Genomic DNA, 20,912 nt, shown 5'->3' with positions numbered 1-20,912 from the left:
TGTTTGTCCCAGGGTGGTATATTTGCAAGTAGGTCAACACAGTTGCTTTTGAGATGTCAGCTCGAAACTGCTTTTCAAGGGCTGAAAAGCATAAGGGTGTAGGAAAGGAGATAGGAAATGCGGAAGTCTATTTATTTTTACTTATTTTTTAGAAATTCCCAGCCTGTATCGAAGCGTAGAGCACCGGTAGCATTTTGGTTGTGTCAGTCAGGCGCTGCAGCAGCTCGGATTGCCTGCTGCTAACCGTAAGCCACTCGTGGATTTGGAGCTGGCGTGTTGCATAACCCCAGCAAATGCATCTGAGATTACAAAATGGTCTCTTTGCTCTAAGAAGAGATTGTTGCGATTTGTTAGTAAGGCAGTATGAAAATACTTGTGAGGTGTCTATGACATCAGGATCTTAAAATTGCAAGTAGTTTTTGGCATGAGTGTACTCTGGCACTGCTGGTGCTTCACTGCACAGGAGTTGAATGAGTGCAGCCTCCAAATTGTGTACTGCAGGCTGGACTGGCACAGTTTTTATGTTCTGGTCAGTCAAGGGTATATGTATTGCTTTAGGTTTCTTTGGGTTTCTTCTGCCTTTCTTGCACTTCTTTACTATATCCCTCTTGAATAAATGAGATTTTTCTCTGTGGTTCTTGGGAGCAACACAGTACTTGTTGGACTTAAAACACTCTTTCCAACTAGAAGCAGAGTTGGCTGCCATCAGCTTGCTTGGGGTTGATACAGTCCAGGGCTCGCTTTCATGGTTGAGTTACTGATGGCTTTAATTAGTTATCTCTTACCAGTTATACTACGCTAACTCCTGCCTCCCTGTGCATGAGAGGTAAAATGGGTTTGCTTGTTTATTTTTACTACTTACTACCATTACTTACTCTTTGCTGCATTTCAGCTGAGTTGTGGTGTGCTTGTCTTAATTGTTTGAACAGTTGAATTGTTCAGAATAAACTGTATTTGGGAATATGTCACTGCAAAATTATTTAGAGGGTGAATTAACGTACTGTTGGTATCAGGGAATATGCCTCTGCTCACAGCGTGTGTTTTTTTTTTCCAGAGGTTAAGCAGAGAAGCTTTCTTTTGAGTGTTTTAACTGTGTGAACAAGAGGTATGTTGAAAATAACCTGTGCACTTAAGTCTACCTCTTATGGTATCTCAAAAAGATACCATCTTAGGGAGTAGCTTGCTGTTTGACTTGAAATGTCTAAACTTGCCTTCCAGCTTCAACTACTTATAAGGTATTAGACAATGTAAATAAACTAGTGCTTATTCACTAACATAAATTATAGATAACTGTAAAAGCTTATGTCAATTGATTTGCTTTAAAACCAGGAACCTTGCTGTCTAAATAAAAGCTTCTGATAATAACTCTTCAAAAAAAAAAAAAACTTGTACTAAGAGAACAGCGAGTGGCACATGTACACTTATTATATTAACTATTGGTATTAAACCCTGTAAACCATCACAATGAAAAACCTGTCTAATGTCCTTGCTCCATGATGATGTTTGTTTGGTGTGGTTTTTTTTTTTTTTTTTTTTTTTTTTTTTTATCAGAGAAAAGTGTTTTAACCCACTTGAAAACTTTGGAGAGCAGGAGAGACCTAAGGAGGAATGTGAATGGTATTTATAGATATCTGCCTATGTAGCTTTCTGTGCATGAGTGTGCGTTTAGTTCTGAGGTCAGTCTTGTGGTCAGCTCTGTAGCCAGTACTGTATTAAAAAACCTGCTAGGTTCAGTGAGAAGTTTTACTGAGCCCCCTACATAAATCTTACTGAGAAGGAAACTTCCTTGTAAAAAGCATCCAAGCAAAGGAAAATAGACTTTGAATAACTGCAGTGATTGATGAATGAATCATTTGAATGAAACAGACTTTAAAATGCTTGGAAAACAGATCAGTTGGTCATGTGATAAAATATTGCCTTTTGTTCTTTGTTTCTTTTATTTTTTTTTCATACATATCTTTGTCTTTTGCATCAGTCAGAAGGGGAGGAAAGGCTTCTGCATGCTCTGGAAGATTCTCCTCCACAATAAAGGAGCGTTGCAGAGAAATGAGGGAACAGAAGCTGGGAATAGGGTGTAAGTGCTGGAGGTAGCTACTCTGAGTCCCTCTGTCACAGCTGTGTATACATGTTTCAACTGCATGCTCTCTGAGCCTTTGCTGTCAGGAGGCTGTAGAAGTTAAAACTGTGGGGAGCATCCCACCATCTTGCCACCTTAGTAAAGGGCAGTTGAGCGAGTTGGCTAAATCTTTCCACTGCAATGCTTATAGAGAGGCATGTGGTTTCACCCAGAATCTGTAATGATCTGACTTTCTTCAGCAAAAGTGCATTGTACAAAGGCTGATGAACTTGCCGTGTTCATACGGGAGTTAAGTAGAAAAATGTACTTTAGTCTCTGGGTTGGGGATGGGCTTTCAAATCTTACCCCTGTGGAGGGGGAAGGACCATTCACACCAGTGGCAGGTTGAAAGCATAAAGGCTTACTAGTGTTCCAGATGCAAAAAACAATGTTTTGTTAAGTATGCAACAAAAGCAGACTTGAGTCAGTACCACAAGAGGGAAAGTGCCATCTAGAAAATGCAACTGTTTTGTTTGGAGTCTTACCCAAATGTTTTTCTTCTGTGAGATGCCTGGAAAGCAGTAATTCTCATGGACATGCAGTAGGAAAGGTTTGCCAGCTCCTAATGGCAGTAAACAAAGAAAATGAAAGTTCACAGGTTGCCTTGGCCAATGTAATAGTTGTAATGGTTTGCCACTGGAAAGGGGTGATCCTGTTCCCATCCCCAGCTCATGCTGTCCTGCCATTCACGTTGTGCCAGCTGAGCTGCTTGTCAGATCTAGGTTTATTGTGCTTGCTTCCTTAGCAGACAACTAACCCAGCAAAACAACAAGTTCAGCTTGTGTTAATTAACTCATTTAAGGAAGATACATGGCACAAAGCAGGAGAAGAAAAGAGTACCATGCAGTTGCTGGGAGGAAGTGGAGGAAGAAAGCAGAGCAAGGGCTGATGAAGAGAGTGGGATGTCTGTCCTGTTCTTGGCAGTAACAAGCTATTAAATCATTTTAACTGTTGTATAACTTCACTCCAAGTCTTCAGGTTGGATAATAAAAGCCTAAAATAACAGAAGGAAATAATTAGAGTGCTTCCCAAAATTATAAAACTTTGGGTTCTGTGTAATGAGAAATGTGACTAGATTGTGTGCGTGGGGAAAAAAGGCAAGAACATGACGCCACAGAGGATAGGGGCAGTATTTTTTTTGTTTTGTTTTCTGGAAGCAAAGGAGGTAGTGAGGAAGTGTATATACAAAATTAGAGACCATTAGTCATGGCATTTTCAGCAGAAGTTGTCTTTGGGCTGCCTTACTATGCATCTCTTGTCCCAGTCGTGCATCTATGGACCTGCCCTACTTTTGCATATGGCTTGCTGATGGGATTGTGTACTGTGTACTACATAGCTCTTTATTTCAGTTTCTTTCTAATTACCATTTTGTTTAGACTTGGGTACAGTCTGTTTAGTTGTAAAAGTTCCTGCTTCAAAGTCTATGGATTGAGCTATTAAGAGGCAGAAGAGAATTTTCAGTGATCAAGGGAGACAGTGAAAATGCAGAGTTTCATAAATATTTCCAAAGTTTATTATAGGTTTGTTTTTTGAACTGGAAGACTTCCTTCAGGGACAGCAGGGAAGATCCTTATTTAAATGGGCTAGTTGCAGAGTAACTATTTTTCTCCCAGGACTTTTTATCCTTGCTGTCAGTGAAGCTGCCCTGTCAAGAGGTGAGCGTGAATTCAAGGGCTGTGAGTTTTGAGGAGCCTTTTTAGAATTTTAGGCAGCTTCAGGAAACCAGGATATTCTGAACTGCATATATTTTATTCAATTTTATTTTGCAAGACTTGAAGTGGGATGGCATCAGCTCTTCTGCACTTCTTCTACAGTATGTATCTGTTTTGGCTTTCAAAAGCTGAATTGCTGTTGCCAAGATTCTTCACTTTCTGGCAAAAATACAATGGCAAATGGCTTCCTTTACAAGGTGTAATATTTAGACTAACAGCTTTGCAATTAAGAATGGCAAAGAGAATTATATTACTTTTTTTTTTTTTTTTTATAAGACCAGATTTTTTAGTATGGAATCGTGGGAGTGTTTGGATGTAACTGAAGTGCTTTTGATTGATGGTTTATATTTTGAACAGTGCTTTTCGTTTTAGTGCGCAACACTCACTTGAAATTTTAACTAGAACGATGCTTTGTTTTCAAAGATGTTCAAAGTATTACTCTGGTTAGGAACTTGCTCTGTATCATAGATTGCAAATGCCTTTTGGGTATGTTTGCGTAACACAATGTGTGTGCACGTACCAGCTCATGTAAGGGAAGTGGGAAGAAATTTTGAAATCCGCAAGTATTCTTAATAAATATTACCTGCTGCTAACCTCATTAGGCTGTCAGAATGTCAACAACCATGTCACTTAATCTTTTGCACTTGGAGACTGGTGGCATTCTGGAGTCTTTGGGAAGGTGTTTTGGTGGCACAAGAACTTGTTGAAGCGAAGTTGCCCAAGTATTAGTTTTCAGCATGGGAAAACAGACTTTGCATGTGGGAAGGGACGTTCAGAGACGGGGAGACAAGCACGCATATGTTTGGAGTGAGTAAAATGGAGACATGGACAATAAAAGCTTTGAGATGGTGGATCCAGTCTTCTGAGTGCCTAACAGAGCAGTGCTGTGGTGTTCCTTGCGTAGGAAGCTGCCAGTATTGGTTTGAAGTCAGAGTCTTTTGGCCGTATGTGTGTGGCGGCCTGGACTAATAAACCTTTGAGTCCTGCTGACCAAACAATCACCTTGATGGAGGGGTGGAGGGCATCATCAGTCTTGTAAAATGACACAATCTCTACCTGAAACCACCACCAAAAGAGGGGAAATTGCTTTAGAAATCCTTAAATGTACTGATAGCTGAAGCTATGATGGAATGTCGTGACAAACACCTGTGCCGCCAACGGTGCTTTAGCATCTAGTCTCTTTGGTCCAACCATCTGGGGCATCTGGTGGCACTTTCTTTACAGCCCACATGGTCAGGCTGCCTTCTTGTCAGAAGCTGTGTCGATCTTGTTCTTGCATGGAAAAGCACATCTGGGTCCCACAGATAAAATGCAGCTGGGGACACTGCTAGCTGTCAGGTCTTTCAACTACAGAAAATTCACTGGCATGCTTAATGCTGCTCGTATCCAAATCTGCTTTCCATTGTAACTATGGCAATAGCAGCAGACTGGTAAGAAGGTGCGTGCCTCCTTATGCCCTGTGTTGGTGTAGAGGATTGCTAGAACCATCCATTTAACTAAGTTATCTGGAGGCCGTCTGAAGTGATCATGCAGATTGTTCTTTGTATAGACCAACAAGACAGGCTCCTTTTTCCCTGGCTCTTCAAGATGTTAACATTTAACTCCGGTAGAGTTGACCCAGACAGTCCTGAAGGTGACTTAGGGGAGACTATTGTGTGAAATTGGTTGTTTTAAGACTTTGTTCTAATTTCTTATAGAAATTTAGGTTTGGTCTGCTAAACTTCATGCTGTAGTCTGGGAAGAAATGAAGTGGTGACACTGAATGTCCTAGAGAGTAAAAGATGCATAAGAGAGGGAAAGAGTTTTAACCTGTATGTTAAACCTGAGGTGTTGGAGAAAGGTGTTCGCATTTGTCAGAATTTAAGGCTATATTGAAGTATTATTTCCCCTCCCTCATCCATAGCAGTTTGGTTACAGAAAGCAGAACATGACAGAATAAAAATAGTGAAATGTCCGGGACTTGAAATGGAATAGTATTGAAAAAATTTAAGTTACCTTGCATAAAAGAATATTAAGTCCAGCTTTCGAGAGTTCTGGAGCTTGTCTTGCAACTCTGCCAGGTTAAAATATTTTGCCTTTTTTTTTCCTCTCCTCCTGTTCCTAACTAATCTACAAGTGCCTGCTTTAAAAAAAAATGTATTTTTCTCTTGAATTTAAAGACTTTGACAGATGGCACATGTGGAACCTGGAAAACTTCCTGAATTGGCAGAGTTGACCATACACCTGCCATCCTCCTGCCGCGGTACCGGTGTGTGCGTAGGCTGCCTCTGCTTCCAGAGTGCTGGGTGAGATACCGCTACCTCCGCTGGGAATATGCAGAGAGCAAGTGATAAATCAAAAAGCGTACCTGGTGACAGGCTTAATTTGCCATTAATAGATAACTTAATCTACTGGTTAGCTGGGTAATTGGATCGTGACTAGGAACAACTCATTCAGAGCAGTGGCATTCTCTGGGATGTGTACCCGCAATGTTTTCCATGTGGGATGAGTATCAGTCTTTGTTTAGATAATGCGAATTGGTTTAATGCTTTTGAGAGACGGAGATGTCAAAGCTATGCCTCACAATTGACTGTTCCATAGAGAATATCATACCTTTGAAGCTCAGTTTGTCGTGACTGTCCTTCTCTTGGAGGCTCTGTCCCAGGAAGACTCTTAAGCCAGTAGAAGCATGTGGAGTCACTTGCTTTTGAACGTGCACGGGCCATCTGGCTTGAGGCAGCACAAAAGTTGTTCTCACCACTGAATGTCCTGAGTCTTGTAACAAGATTGACTACATAGCTGCTTTTCTATTTGCAGACCTTTGGAGTTTCTGTCCCCTGTCTAAAGCATTTTAGGAAAAGGGCAGTGACTTAGCATGTAAACAGCACAAATCACAAAGAGATATTTAACTTGCATGGAAGGGACATGTAAGTGTGTATGCAGTTATGGCCTCTGATGAGAACTAAAAATAAAGTTTAAAGACAGTAGCAAAAAAAAATCTTTTTAAATCCCTTTTTTTTTTTTTTTTTTTTTTTGTTCTGCTGAACACATGAATTGGTATAGAGTTCTGTCCCTCTAAAACTTATTACTTGTTGATGTGGTACAACAGGGTCTTAGATCTTAAAGGTAAGCAAAGGCTTTCTATATTCCTAGGGCAGGACTACTTTGATAAACCACTTTTAGACAGACAAAAGAGATGCGAACTTAAATCAGTGTTAATGTGTGACTGACTAGGAATGATATCATCTAGAGATTATTGCTTTCCTCTGTTTCTGCAGTGTTAACAAATGAATACTCAAGAATGTGGCAGTGAAGCAAATGGGTCTTGATAAATTATGCAGTCTTGACTCCAACTATTGTTTGAGGTAATTTATGATCTTCCATTGGCGTAATGGGGCTGTGGCATAAACTGCAGCACACCCTAGAGTAGACAAATTGGTCTGGTATTGTTCAGGAACATATTTAATCTATCTTGCTATAAGTGAATCAGTGCCTTTTGCTGAAACATCAAGAGAAAGATGAGTATTTTGATATTCAGTCCTAAATAACCTGCATTTAAATTTACGCCAGTGGTGCCTTTTCCTGTTCTCTAAATATCGAAATAATAATAATCATAAAACTGTTACAATGTAAGGCTGAATTCTTTTGCCTTATCCCTTTACCTAAACTTAATTTAATTTTGGTGGGTTTATGGGTTAATAATACTGTTCTCTTTGTTCTTGATGCATTGTACCAACTTCAGAACATCTTCTCCAGTGGTTTGCCCAATTTCACTTCACATGTGCTTATGGAAAACTGTATTTCCCAAAGTGAAAAGATGCCTTTTTTTCTTCTTACGCATCATCCAAGATAAGAGGTTTCTATAAATCTGTACTTAATTCTCCCAGAACAAACTGGGCGATTGAGGCAAATCTTGCCCTGAAAGTTAAGTCTTCAGATCCATCTTAAGAACTGACTGCAAACTTCTAGGTGTGGAGCTGGGAGTTAGATGGCTGTAGACCACTTTTCATATGTTTAAAGACTAGCAAAAAATACAAGTTGGGTATCATGCCCACAGAGTTATATGTTTGAGATGGTCTTCCCCCTTTCCCAGTGTGAATCCTGTAAGATTTTGGTTTTCAACTTAAGTAAAAAAAGTGTGAAGGATAAACAACTTGATTTATGCATATTGGGTTAAATAGATTTTCAAACTTGCTGTTGCCAAAACGGTTTGCTCCTTAAGTATTTGGCTATATGAATTGATCCTAGGAAGCTGCTACTTCAGGTAAACTGCAGAAGCCCAGTAACTCCTTTCTGGAAAGAAGCTCCCAGAAGTTTGCATCACTTTCTGATGGAGGAGGAGGCTACCGACCATACCTCAGCCCAACTTATCATGGGACTAGATAAGATAAAGTTTTCTAGATGAGTGCTTGGTTTATGTGGACCATATGCTGCAACCTTTCCAGGAGTAGTTTTTCCGAGATGTCTTTTACCTTTGTCCATGATTTGACTTTCCCATTGATCTTGCTGGGAGCTTTGGTTTAGTGACAGTTCACATCTACTAGAGAGCAGATAGCAGTCTGTTTAAAACTCACATTTGTTTTTAATACATAATTAATAATTAACGATGAGCAAGACAGGAGCTCGCTTGTGGTAGAAGTTCTGGCTCTGATTTGCAGTCTGCTTTCTCTACCAGTCACCATTTTTTCATCTGCTTGGAGGGGGCATCAGTTGTCTTATACAGCAGAGATATCTCCAGATGAACGTTGCTGGTTGAGAGAAAAGCTGGGACCAGCAAATAGTGCTTTATATATTTATACGCTTTTGTTTAGTTTTGTTTCCTTTATGGAGCAGCATTTAAAATCCCTTTATTGTCACTGGCTTAAATACTGCGTTCCTTTTGCATTTTTAGTTCCTTGGCCACATGCACCTCTAAATATGTTTGCAGGAGATTTTTTTTCAAGCTCCATCTGATCACGGAAGTGATGCTGAAGAGAAAGACTACTTACCTTGCAAATTTGCTGCTAATAATCACTCAGAAGAGGAAATGCAAGACTTGAATGCAGATTTGTGTGGGACACCTGATTTGATATACTGTGTGAGGATAAAGCCATGGGAGAGAAGGCAGGTGGGAAAGGGTAAAGGGCAGAAAAAGTAGCTGTGTAACAAGGTGTTGAAGGCTAATGCTGCATAATGATCTAATGGGTCTTTTCCAACCTAAATGATTCTATGATAAGTGACTGTCATCCTAACTCCCAGGTTTCAGTGTTTTCTTTCCATAATTGAAAACATACCCTCAGTTGTTGGGGGCCAGTCTTCAAACAGTTAGGGTCTAGGTGTGAAGAGAGACTAACCTTTTTGTCTGGACTGTGGAAATAAAGAAGGAGCCATCCAGCCTGAGAATAGTTATGTTGGTGGGCTTTTGAATGAAGTATCGGGTTGAATGTGTTTTCTAGGCTACAGACAGCAAGTGTGCAGATTTGCTACTCCAAGTTGATGCAAATCCTCATCGCCTCATCTTGCTCTTCACGGTCTTCTCCTTCCAACTGTTTTCAATAAAAAGTTGATGAAATGTCTTCAGTATGGTTTCTGACAGTTTGTTTGTACTCTGCAGGTCCTGTGAAGCAGTAGATGTAATTTGAAGAAAATTTGAAGGAACAAATGGCTTTAGCTGGCTGCCCAGACTCCTTTTTACATCTTCCTTATCGGATAGTAAGTTATGAAACTGCATGTTCCTGTCAGCTTGTAGCATCATATTGCTGTGTGCCAGTGATTGATTGTGCATTCAAACTTTTCATCAAACTGCTAATAGCTGTCTGGCAATTCTCTGGGTTTTGATAATGTTTGGGAACAGAGGCTCTGCTACCATCTTGTATTCAAGACCTGCTGCTGAAAAAGTAGGGTCGCTAATATATACTGATTAAGATTTGATATCTGTTCGCAAAATTGCTACTTCATATTTTGGAGAAAACACTTGTTTCCTAAAAAAAAAAAAAAAAACAAAAAAAAACAAAAAAAAAAAAAAAAAAAAAAGTCAAGCTACAATACCAGTGAAATGCCTTGCACCAAAAAGTTTCAATGTTTGCTGATGCTATTAATATATTTGTAGGGACAAAAGCAGAGATTTTTACGCTTGGTTAGAGCCTATGTTTGTAGAGTCATTTTGTTGTATCTAGGCAGCCAATATGGCATATTAAAAAGAATAGATATTAAAATCAAAACCCAACCTCAGCTCAATTCAAAGGTGCTAGGCAAAAATCTGCTTAAAACTTCTTTTCCTTTTTTTTTCTCCAGACAGTCGTGTTTGGCATAATGCATGATTTGTATTTTTTATGAGATTGCAAATCTGTTATTTTGGGCATGACCTGTGTTTTGTCTTTTATTTTTTCCTCTTGTTTTCATAGTGTGTTTACCGCCCTAAGGATTCAGTTATGATTTTGGGCCCTGCAGATATACCAATAATAATTAAACAGAGTATCATATGACATTGAAACATTTTTCTTTTTTCCCAAGAGAAACATTACTAGTAGTGGTTACTACAGTTGTACTACTCATTTACAGGAAAAAAACAAACAAAACCACCAACAAAAAAAATCCCCAACAAAACTCTATAGGATTTAAACATCTGTTTTGTATCATGCCAGTTTCCAATTTTTTCTCCAACAGGAAGCTTTGAATTAGTTAAGACTAATGTTAGTTTATGCTGAGTTGTCAGTTGAATGTACCTGAATGCTTTTTCTGATAACAGGAAAAGCAGAACAGTTCCTTTTTAAGTGCTTTTGCAGATATAAAAACAGAATAGACTTTGAGAAATTGCATGTCCCAAAAATCTGTTACTAGACATGGATCTATGATTTTTTTTTTAAAGAACACTTGAGTAGATGTGCCTGGACTTCAAGAAATTATGCTGTGAAATTATGCTTCCATTTCATTTAGAGCATTATCTGAGTCATGATATGGAGCTGAGGGAGAGGAGAGCTGTGTAAGAGAAACTTGACACTGTAGGCAGTCATTTTTGAACTGCAAATTCTTTACTGGTTGTCAAACTTGCTCATTATTTTTTGTTCATAAGCAGTAAGAAGGGGAATTTTCCTTGGTACTTCCTCCTGCTCTTATAAATCCTGCTCTTATAAATCCTGTAGATAATCTGCGTTAGTCTGGGGCAGTCAACAGACTAGGAGTGTCAAAGCAACTTGGGTGATTTAAGATGGTGGGAAAGTGACTCCTTGTTAATTAATTATTTTTGCTCATAACTTGCTGTGTGTTAACTATCCTAAGTGCTGGTAGCCAGTTTAAAGACTATCTTTGAAAGCCCATTCACAACTACTGTGCCTTCTGTCAGAAGTGAAGTTCTCATTAAAAAAACCCTGAACATCTGTTTTTCCACCCCTACTAAATCTGACTTAGAAGCTTTCATCAACTTGTCTTTCAAATTTGGCTACAGTGCCAGTATTGTGTTGGTAAAGGGCTGAAAGAAGGTTAAACTAAATATGCTCTACATTAGAGTGTGAAGAAGTATTCTATTTTTTTCAGTACATTTTCTGACTCCATATGAATGGGAGGCTACAGAGAACCTTCTTCCAGGGTCCCCAAAGCTGGGGCCTTAGTGCTGTAATGTCAGTGTTTAGAATAAATTGTCACATTAGAGTTTGGGAAAATGAGAACCTGGATAAGCGAATGTGCACTACAGAATATCCTTTAGGATGCCTTATTGCCAACCCCCTCTGCCCTTCCTTTTTCTGTTTTTGGGAAGACTGGCAAGGTATGGATATCTGAATTTCTTACTGGGCTCTTTGTTTGCAGTGTTTGCTGCTTTTGGAAGCTTTTGGATCTTCCTTTTTTTTTTTAAAAACAACAAACTTTTTCAGGAGTTAGCACATAAACCAGTCACACTGAGTGCATTCTCCTAGAAACAATCTCTAGCTTTGTGGAAAAAAATCAATACTACCTTTTAGTGGCTTTCAGGAGCCCTTTCCAAATTCTCAAACTCTTCAATAAAAATCCAGCAGTGAGAATTGGCAGTGTTTATCTTCTTTTCCTGGAAATTCAGAACATAGTCCCAGAATTTCTCAGAAAAAAATGGGATGATTTACTGTGTTTCCGTTCTTTTGCAATCTGTAGTCACAACAGTATTTATGTGCAGTGACTTGAACTCTTGGGGAAGATTTAGTTCTTTAACCCTTGGATGCATGAATTGTGCAAGTCTCAGTGACATAAATAGCAAAAGGATGTTGTTGTTCTCAGTTTCTGAAGATAAAATTCTGGGCATGTGGGAATGTTCTGTTCATCTATTTTTTGACTTCCATTTATTTTCTCATAAGCAAGATGTAGGCACAACTTGATTAATTATTAATAGGATTTGTTTTCAGGGAGCTGAATTATGATTAGAGCAAGCACTTGTTCACATCATACTCATTGTCTAACTTGGCATAAAATGCACCACAACCACTTGGTCACAAAACAGGGAGAAAATGGAAATTGCTTTTTCATACATGTGCAGAGCTGTGGATTTCAGGATTGTTAATAACAGTCCTCTTGACCGGATAAGAAAGCAGAATATTGCACATCATACTTGAGAAACTTTGTACACTTCAAGACCAGGGAAGTAAGTACCTAAGAGAATTAATCAGTTAGAGGCTAGCTACTGTAATAGAAGCCTCCTTTAATGTTGTCAGATTTTTGGATGCAAAGATGATGTGACTCCTGTAGTTATGGGAGTACATTTCCTTCAGCTGAAGGAACAGCTAGGCACAGGTTCTCCAGGTTTTAGTATGGCAGCTTTGATCCTTGTTCTTCATAAAATGATACAGTAACTTAAAAGCCACTTTTGGAGGTAGTCTGATCCAAGTCTATGGCTTATTGAGATTATACTTGTTTTCCTAGGGTGCTTGGTCTTGGTAAGTGTGAGTTTTAAGGAGACTTGCTTTTTATATTTTCAGGGGTTGTTTGCTTTGGGTGGTTACAATGGGTTTCTGTTTTAGCAGAAAAAAAAATAAATGCTCATGTTACCTTGGTGGATTCCAGAGTCCTCATCCCTATGGAATCCATATGCCTTCTATATAGCTTCAGAATTGAACAGCCTGATCTAGATATACATGCTGCTGAGTTTGTGTGAATAAAGTATCTTTTGTCCTAAAAAACACAGCACGAAAACGATTAAATTGCAGAATTTGTGTCTAAGTAGACAGAAAACCTATGTGGGAAGGGCTGTTAAGACCTATGTTTTGGCATTCATCTGCCTGACAATGGAAATCTTCATTCACTTGGCTATTGACAGTTGTTTATCGAGACTTTGGAGGTCTGTCTTACGATTTGTGGTGGGTTGACCTTGGCTGGACACCAGGTGGCCACCAAGCTGCTCTATCACACCCCTCCTCAGCTGGACAGGGGAGAGAGGATGTAACAAAAGGCTGGTGGGTTGAGATAAGGACAGGGAGAGATCATTCACTAGGTACCATCATGGGCAATACAGACTCAACTCAGATAAACTGATCTAATTTGTTCCCAGTTAAAATCAGAGTAGGGTAATGAGAAGAAAAAAATATTCTTAAGCACCTTCCCCTCATCCCTCCCTTCTTCCCAGGCTCAATTTCACTCACAATTTCCCTGTGTCCTCCTACCCTGAGTGGCGCAAGGGAATGGGGAAACAGGGATTGTGGTCAGTTCATCACATGTTGTCTCTGCTGCTCCTTCCTCCTCAGGGGGGTGACTCCTCACACTCTTCCCTTGTTCTAGCATGGGGTCCTTCCCACAGCAGACAGTTCTTCATGAACTTCTCCAACATGAGTCTTTCCCTTGGGCTGCAGGTCTTCATGAACTGCTGTAGCGTAGACCTTTTCCACAGGGTGCAGCATTTCAGGAACAGGCTGCTCCAGTGTGGGTCCTCCACGGGGTCACAAGTCCTGCCAGCAAACCTGTTTCAATGTGGATTCCTCTCTCCATGAGGCCCACAGGTCCTGCCAGGAGCCTGCTCCAGTGTGGGCTTCCTACAGGGTCACAGCTTCCTTTGGGCATCCCCCGCTGTGGTGTGGGGTCCTTCATGGGCTGCAGGTGGATCTCAGCTACACCGTGAACCTCCATGGGCTGCAGGGGGACATCTGGCCTCACTATGGGCTGCACCACAGGCTGCAGGGGAATCTCGGCTTGGCACCTGGAGCACCTCCTGCTCTCCTTCTTGACTGGCCTTGGTGTCTTCAGAGTTGTTTCTCTCACATATTCCCACTCCTTTCTCCAACTGCAATTACACAACAACTTTTTCCCCTTCTTAAGTATGTTATCACAGGGACACTACCACCGTTTGTGATGGGTTTGTTGTTGGCCAGCAGTTGGTCTGTCTTGGAGCTGTCTGGCTTAGTTCCATCAGACATTGGGGAAGCTTCTAGCACAGAATGTAATTTTAGGACTGTATACATGTATCTACTCCTACTCAGGCCTTCGAAGGCAACTGCAAGGCCGATGTGGCCCCTGGTGAAAATGAGTTTGCCCCCGTTCTAGAAGCTTCTCACAGAATGCACACCTGTAGCCTACCCGCTACCAAAACCTTGCCACATGATTTTTAAGATTCAAAATAAACGGCAGCTTAATTTATTCTCATTAGGCTTTTAAATGTACAAGGGTGCTGCTTGTATAGAATTTGGCTCGGAGTTTGGGTTTTTCATGCTAACAGGTAATATGGAAGGACCAGAGTGTACAAGCAGGCTTTCCAAGGCTGAGTGAAAAAACAACAGAGGCATTATTGCATTGCTTCATTCTTCTGCATATTGTATAAAGAAATGAAGCTGAAGTGTTGCTACTGTCAATGCAGAAAGTCATCAGATTTGTGAAATATGGTGTCAGTCAACAGATATTTCATTGACGATGTTCTTGTTTTAACAGTTTACATGTATGTGGTGTAGAGGGTTGATGGACTGCAGCAGACATGAAGTGCAAAGTAGTGAGAAAATTAGTGAATGTTTTTACAAGACATGTTGCCTCCAATTTGAAGTTATGAAATCTGTCTCCCTCAGTGTAGACTGCAAATGTTTTTACAGATAGAGTTGATGCTGGAGTATCAGCTGGATGGTTTATGTTGAAGAAGAACTGGATTTCTAGCCTCTGTCTCTTTTTCTTGAAAATAAATGTTTAAAAATTTGTCCCCGAAGCAGATGTTTTCATTAACATTGAAATAAGTGTGGTACATACATAAAGAGGCCATTGGAAGTGCATTTGGCCCCACTGTTGTGACATCAGACTACTGTATAAGAAGCAAAACAGTGTCAAATGAATGTGTATATCTCACTAAGCTTTTATACACTTTATTAGTTTCCCTTCTTACAAGAAATACCCATAAATTACTTTTTTTTTCTGTACCAGTTTACCTTTTTACAATTGCAATTGGAAGTCTTTACTTAATTGTTTGCATTTCTACTTTTGTATTCTAATTTAAACAGCAGTTGGTTTGCAATACATGAAGTCTTTTTTGAAGGCAAATGTAAGCAAAAAATTTCAAGTGGCTAGGTCCACATTTTTCAATCACATAAGATTTTTCAACCCACCAAAAAAAAAAAAAAAAGACTCAAAGCACTCTAATGGTCAATCTTACCATTTACTACTTCCATTAGTACTAACAGTGGTGAGGAAACAATTACAAATAAGCCTGATTTTGCATCTTCGTGTTAATGGTTTCATGCTCATGCTTGAACAGTAGACTGAACCTATCTTTTAATCTTATGTCATTATACACAATCAGTCTCTTATTTGTCCCTTGATTTAGCCTTGGTTTTGGTACATGTTTAAACCTACAGTTCACTCCTTTTTTACTTAAGAGAAAGCTGAGGCAGAATCTTATGAAGGTATATAAGTACCTGAGAGGAGGGTGCAAAGGTCCTAGAGCAAGATTCTTTTCAGTGGTGCCCAGTGACAGGACAAGAGACAATGGGCATAACCTGAAACACAGGAAGCTCCCTCTGAACATCAGGAAATACTTTTTCAATGTGAGGATGGTCAAGCACTGGCACAAGTTGCCCAGAGGGGTGGTGTAATCTAAATCCTTGGAGATAAATCAGAGCCATCTGAACATGGTCCTGGGCTACTTGGCTGTAAGTGGCACTGCTTGAGCAGGGGGGTGGAGATGACCTCCAGAGGTCCTTTCCAACCTCAATCGGTCAGTGGTCTTGTGAAAATCAAAAGAGAGAGATCTCTTTAGGTTCTGACTTCTGTGCATCTTCTACGATGCTGCTTCCAGATTGTAAAAACACCCATGTTGATAACAACAGGCCGTTTTCTGGTGTTTTCTCACAACACTTAATGAAACCACTCTGAACTAATGGTAACAATCAGTTTAGCAGACTATAACACCAAACTAAATCCAGTATATTTTTTATTCTTACGAATAGATAGGATCTTTTCCAAATGAGTAAATATTTAACAAGCTGTTAACCAACTGGTTATTTTGGAGAACTACCAGTATGAGTGTTTTCATGTTCGTAACAGCTCTCACTTGATGGAAGAGTGAAGCTGATGTACCAGTGCTAAGACTGCTTCATACTTCAAATGTCTGTGTAAATGTAAGTGAATGGAAACCTGAAATGTAAGAGAATGGAAGTATATTTTTTTAAAATTGTCGTAATAGTCAACTGGAATCATGTTAGTGATAGCTTGGGGTTGTGTGCTTTTAAGGAATCTTCCTCCTACGGATGTTCTGTGCTCTACTTATGAGTAAATAATAACCACTAGAGAAGACTATTTTTTTTTAAGAGGAAGATAAGATTGCTGTGCATTTGGAGCTGTCACTTTCTTGAAAAGTACTGTGGCTCAGATAATTCTTGGTGTTGCTGTCCATGCCAGTTGGCTCAAAGAGGCCTTTTCTATCCTTGGAAAAGACTGGAGATATAATGTCTTATACTTAAGTATTTCCAAGAAATATATCTAGATCCAGACCTTGCTAAAAGCTATGCACAGTAGATTATCTTGCCTTACACAGTCTAAAGGGAGTCTGTTTGATCAAAGGACACTATTTCATAAGAACTTACGATTTTGTATTTTTTGAAGCTGAAAAAGGAGGGGAGAAAACAAACAACAACAAAAAAAAAAACAAACCACAACCCCACAAACAAACCCCTGTAATTCTGCAGGAAGTTGTTTAAATGTTATCAACTTTGAGAGCAGAATTTTTTTTGTTTCTAAGAAGAAACTGTGGTTTGTTAGTGTGATGTCTTATGGCAGGGGTCACTTAGTTTCTACGCTTGCAGAACATCTAATCGTAATGCTGCAGCTGAGTCTTGAACTGAAGCTGCTGATTCCACCAAGAACAGCCTAAACTCACCACGTTTTTGGTGGTGGAGTGTGACCCTCAGCTTTGTGAAGCTAGAGATGAGTCAAGTCCACCTAGCACTAGCTATGACTGAAAAGGAGCTTCAGCTGCTTGTTTTATGTTCTCTAGGATGGATATATATATATATATATATATATATATGTATATATGTATTTTTTTTTTAATTTCTAATATAATGCAGCCTAAAATACAATTTCAAAAGTTCTCCCTAGGTTCCCACAAAACTCTGCCCTTTTTTTCAGGTGTATTTCCAGTGTGGCAGGTACGTTCCCTTCTCAGAGATGTGTCATGGAGAGCAGGGCACAGAACAAGGACTTTGTGCTGGATGAATTTGCCTTGCTTTTTCAGGATGGAATTTTACCAAACTGATCAGCTTTCAGGAATCCTTCATGTAGAAAGGGCCAGATTATTGGTATTAATGGCCTTTTATGCTAGATAGTATTGATATTTTAATCTGAGGCCTTAAGATACAGTGTTTTTCTTTCTGGTTTTGAAAGAACAGCAAGCAATCAAAGGTAGAACACAAATGCCCAGCAAAGCTCTCAGGCTTTACTGCTATTTTAAGATAGCTTTGGCTTGCGTACTGGTAAGACCAGTGTGCATATTTGAAATTCTAGCCTCTACAATGAAAAGACAAGCCCTCGGATACAGCCAGTGGTTTTGGAGCATGCTTGTCCTTTGCAAGTTGAATGTTAAACAATAACTTAAGACTCTACTACACACTGGCTGTAGCTCTTGATGTCTTACACACTGGCTCCATTTTTTGACATAATTTTGGCAAGTGGAGGAACCTGGCAATCCTTCATGCTAGAGGCCTTAGCTCTAATAAAGCGCTTTAGTTATTAGCACAAGTAAATAGTTGTCCATTTGTGCTTCATTAATGCATATTAGTCATACAGTAAATACTGTCATGCTGGCAAGTTCCCCAGAATACTGAATACTTCTGCACAGTTCAGGAGGGGGTTTCTGACAAAGTGGTGTTGGCACCTTTCTTGAAGAAGTTCTTGAAGCTATTAGTGTAGGAGAGTGACAGACCATTATTTCAGCTCACGTGGGTTTTTGTAAAACTGATGCTTCAGTGAAGGAAAAGTAGTGTTTTTGATGAATTTTATGCTGTTGCAGTAGGTCCTTCTCAAGTTTGCAGTTAACTTCTACAGTCTTTAGCCTCATCTGAGGCAGAGTGCTTTGGGCTGACAGCCTTCAGTACAAATGAAGTGCCTGCTTTTCTGATAGAAATAACTAGATACTGTAGAATTCCATAAGATTGTCCAATATTGTAAAATCTTAACTAGATAATTGAAGAACCTAACATATGCAACATTATAAGGAAATCAAAAGGCAGCACAATGATCCATGTAAGTGCTTTGGTTTCCTGAGAAGATGAGACCCTTAATATAAACAGTATAAAATTGTGAGCAGAAATGTCAAGTATGCTTTGTTCTTTGGAACACCCAGCATAGATTTACAAATTGCTTTTTTGTCCTTCGTGTGCCTGGCAATGACATCCAGGAGAACTTGCTCCGTAGTCTTGCCAGAAACCAGGCAAGGCTGCCCAGCTTCTGGTTCCTACTATCCTTGTCCTTGCCCATTTTGAAAATGAATGTGATTCTTGCCTCTGTGGTTGTCAGGGTCCTCCTCTGATCAGTGACGTTTGTTTGAAGATAAGGGGGAGCAGCCTCAGGGTGGTATTGGCCATCTTTGTTAGCATCTTCTAATGCATCCCATCTCATCCCAGGGACTTGGTCCAGCTAGCTTGTGTGATCCATAACTGTCCTTCACTGTGAGAAATGATGCTGACAGTATGCTCAAAGACATGGGAAATGCGAGGATGAACTTTCCTAGGAAAAATTGAGGCAAAGAAGTTGCTGATCTTTTGTGTCCTTAGATGCTGGGTCCTGTGCACAACTGAGCACAAAATAGATTAATATTAGCCATCTTTTTGCCCTTGCTAACCTATAGAAGCTTTCCTTGTTGTTCTTGGAATCCTTTGTTTACTCCAGCTCTTCTGCTTGGGCAGTATCTCCGCTGCCCCCCATGCCTGGAGTGTGAAGAGGCAGAGCAGGTCAGGAAAGAGCTGACACAAGCCTTTAAATGCGCAAACTGTTTTACTGATTGTTTTATTGATTGTAAAGAGGCTGTGCTTGGCCTGGCAAGGGTAACAGCTCCCTTGCCTGCCTGTGGGTTTTCTGCCTGTGGCAGGGACATGAGCTGTTCAGGATTTCCTTGAGTGGTTGTGTGCAGGCTGATGGAGAACAGTGCCTGGGGGAGCTTGGGAGAAGACATCTTGACCCTTCTGGAAGGAGACCACTGCCTTTTTCTGCAGGGCATCTTGGCAATGATGATGTCAGGAGGCAATGACTGTATCTGTGGCTGGTCTACCTCTATGGGCTTTTTCCCACAGTCCTCTGAGCTCTTGTCCTGTTCCACCTCTGCATATCCTTCTTCTTTCAGAGCATCTCTCTTGGGGTCATCCTTCCTTGACTAGCAAGGAAGCAAGAACTCCTTGGCAAGCCAGGAGTGGTTGCCATGATCACACCATCATGACCTCACCTGTTGGAAAGATTTCTGCAGGATCCTTTCTCTAGGATCCTGTGTACATACACGTTCCTCCATGTTTCATGTGTTATTTGTACTTGTTGGATCGCTTCAGTTACTTGATGTGTTAGATCACTTTAATGTTGCAGATACCCGTTTATTAATGCAGCTTATAGCATGTTTACCTGCCCACACATGCACACTGAATTTATGTTAATTTTTTGTTCTTTTAAATGCATGACAGACCCAGAATTTTTCAACCCAAATATTAATGTCAACATTTGAGGCAATCACCATCAGGCTTCTGTAGCTGGAGGAGCTTGTAGAGCCTATTTTTTAAGATGAATGTGAATTAAGACTTCAGCGTACCCATTTCTCTACTTCTGACCATACAGAAGTATAGGGCAGCATGTTGTAAGTTTAATGGGAAAAATACCTTCCTACATATGTGCTGATGAAATTTCTGCATGAAATGTAAATATATATATATATATATTTTTTTTTAATTATTTTTTTTTTTTCTGACATGAGCAAGTGGTTAACCAAGTGTGCTAAAGATGTTCTGAAAAAGGCATCTCTTGCAATCTTGTTTTTTCTGGAGTCCATTATGTCCTCAAAATGATGACAAACTGCTGGCTGTTGAACATTAATTGGCTGGATGGTTTAGTTGCAAACCATAACTGCTATGCTGGATGAGAGCAGATCGGAAAAATAGTTTTCCGACAGCGTATCTTTTAGAGCGTGACTTGCCCTGCAGATTAAAATAAACCCAAACCCACAAGACCAGAGCCTTCTTATCAGCTGTCCCACTGGCCATCTCCTGCAACAGGGATGTTGATACAATAACATGTGTTATTAGGATGCAAGATTGCACATGTGCTGTCAGTGTTGTGGTGGTGTACTAATGAACTCCCAGGTAACTTGCCACAGTTAATTTTCTTGTTTTAACTAGATATAGTGGTCTTCATTTCAACTGTATCCAGAAAGTGGCTTGTTCCTCTCACCCACAGCTTGCTTCTAAAGCTTAGTTCAAAGTTTTTTATTCCTCATCCTACGATTCCCTTTTTTTTTTTTTGATCTCTGGTTTGACTTTAATCTCAGTAGGAGTCTTTTCTACTACCTTTATTCCATAGATCTGCATTTTTGTATTAGAAAGAATAGCTCAACACTAAAGGAAGCAGTATAATAAATACTGATTGTGCTGCAAAAGCCCCTGAGCCCCGGAGTTTATCGCCGTCTCAGTAGACACATGGTAGCTGCCCATGCACAAGATCCTAGC

At 39.9% G+C, this 20,912-nt stretch overlaps 1 protein-coding gene across 8 annotated transcripts in view; it reads left to right on the top strand.

The window, feature by feature from the left end:
* Positions 1–20,912, top strand: part of GRB10 (growth factor receptor bound protein 10) — a 148,387-nt gene that overhangs the window by 27,823 nt on the left and 99,652 nt on the right. For 6 of the 8 annotated variants that reach the window (XM_065052773.1, XM_065052771.1, XM_065052776.1 and 3 more), the window contains one exon: positions 9,401–9,498. The exons of 1 other annotated variant lie outside the window; for it this stretch is intronic. In XM_065052773.1, coding sequence (XP_064908845.1) covers positions 9,448–9,498 — 51 coding nt within the window. In that variant the 5' untranslated portion in view covers positions 9,401–9,447. Of the gene's footprint in view, positions 1–1,054; positions 1,106–9,400; positions 9,499–20,912 lie in introns of all 8 variants that reach the window. One more of the 8 variants, XM_065052770.1, reaches the window with a different exon arrangement.

Source organism: Columba livia, chromosome 2, assembly GCF_036013475.1.
Source record: "Columba livia isolate bColLiv1 breed racing homer chromosome 2, bColLiv1.pat.W.v2, whole genome shotgun sequence".
Taxonomy (NCBI): domain Eukaryota; kingdom Metazoa; phylum Chordata; class Aves; order Columbiformes; family Columbidae; genus Columba; species Columba livia.
Note: the sequence above shows the minus strand (reverse complement) of the source record. Positions and strands in the feature narration are given on the sequence as shown.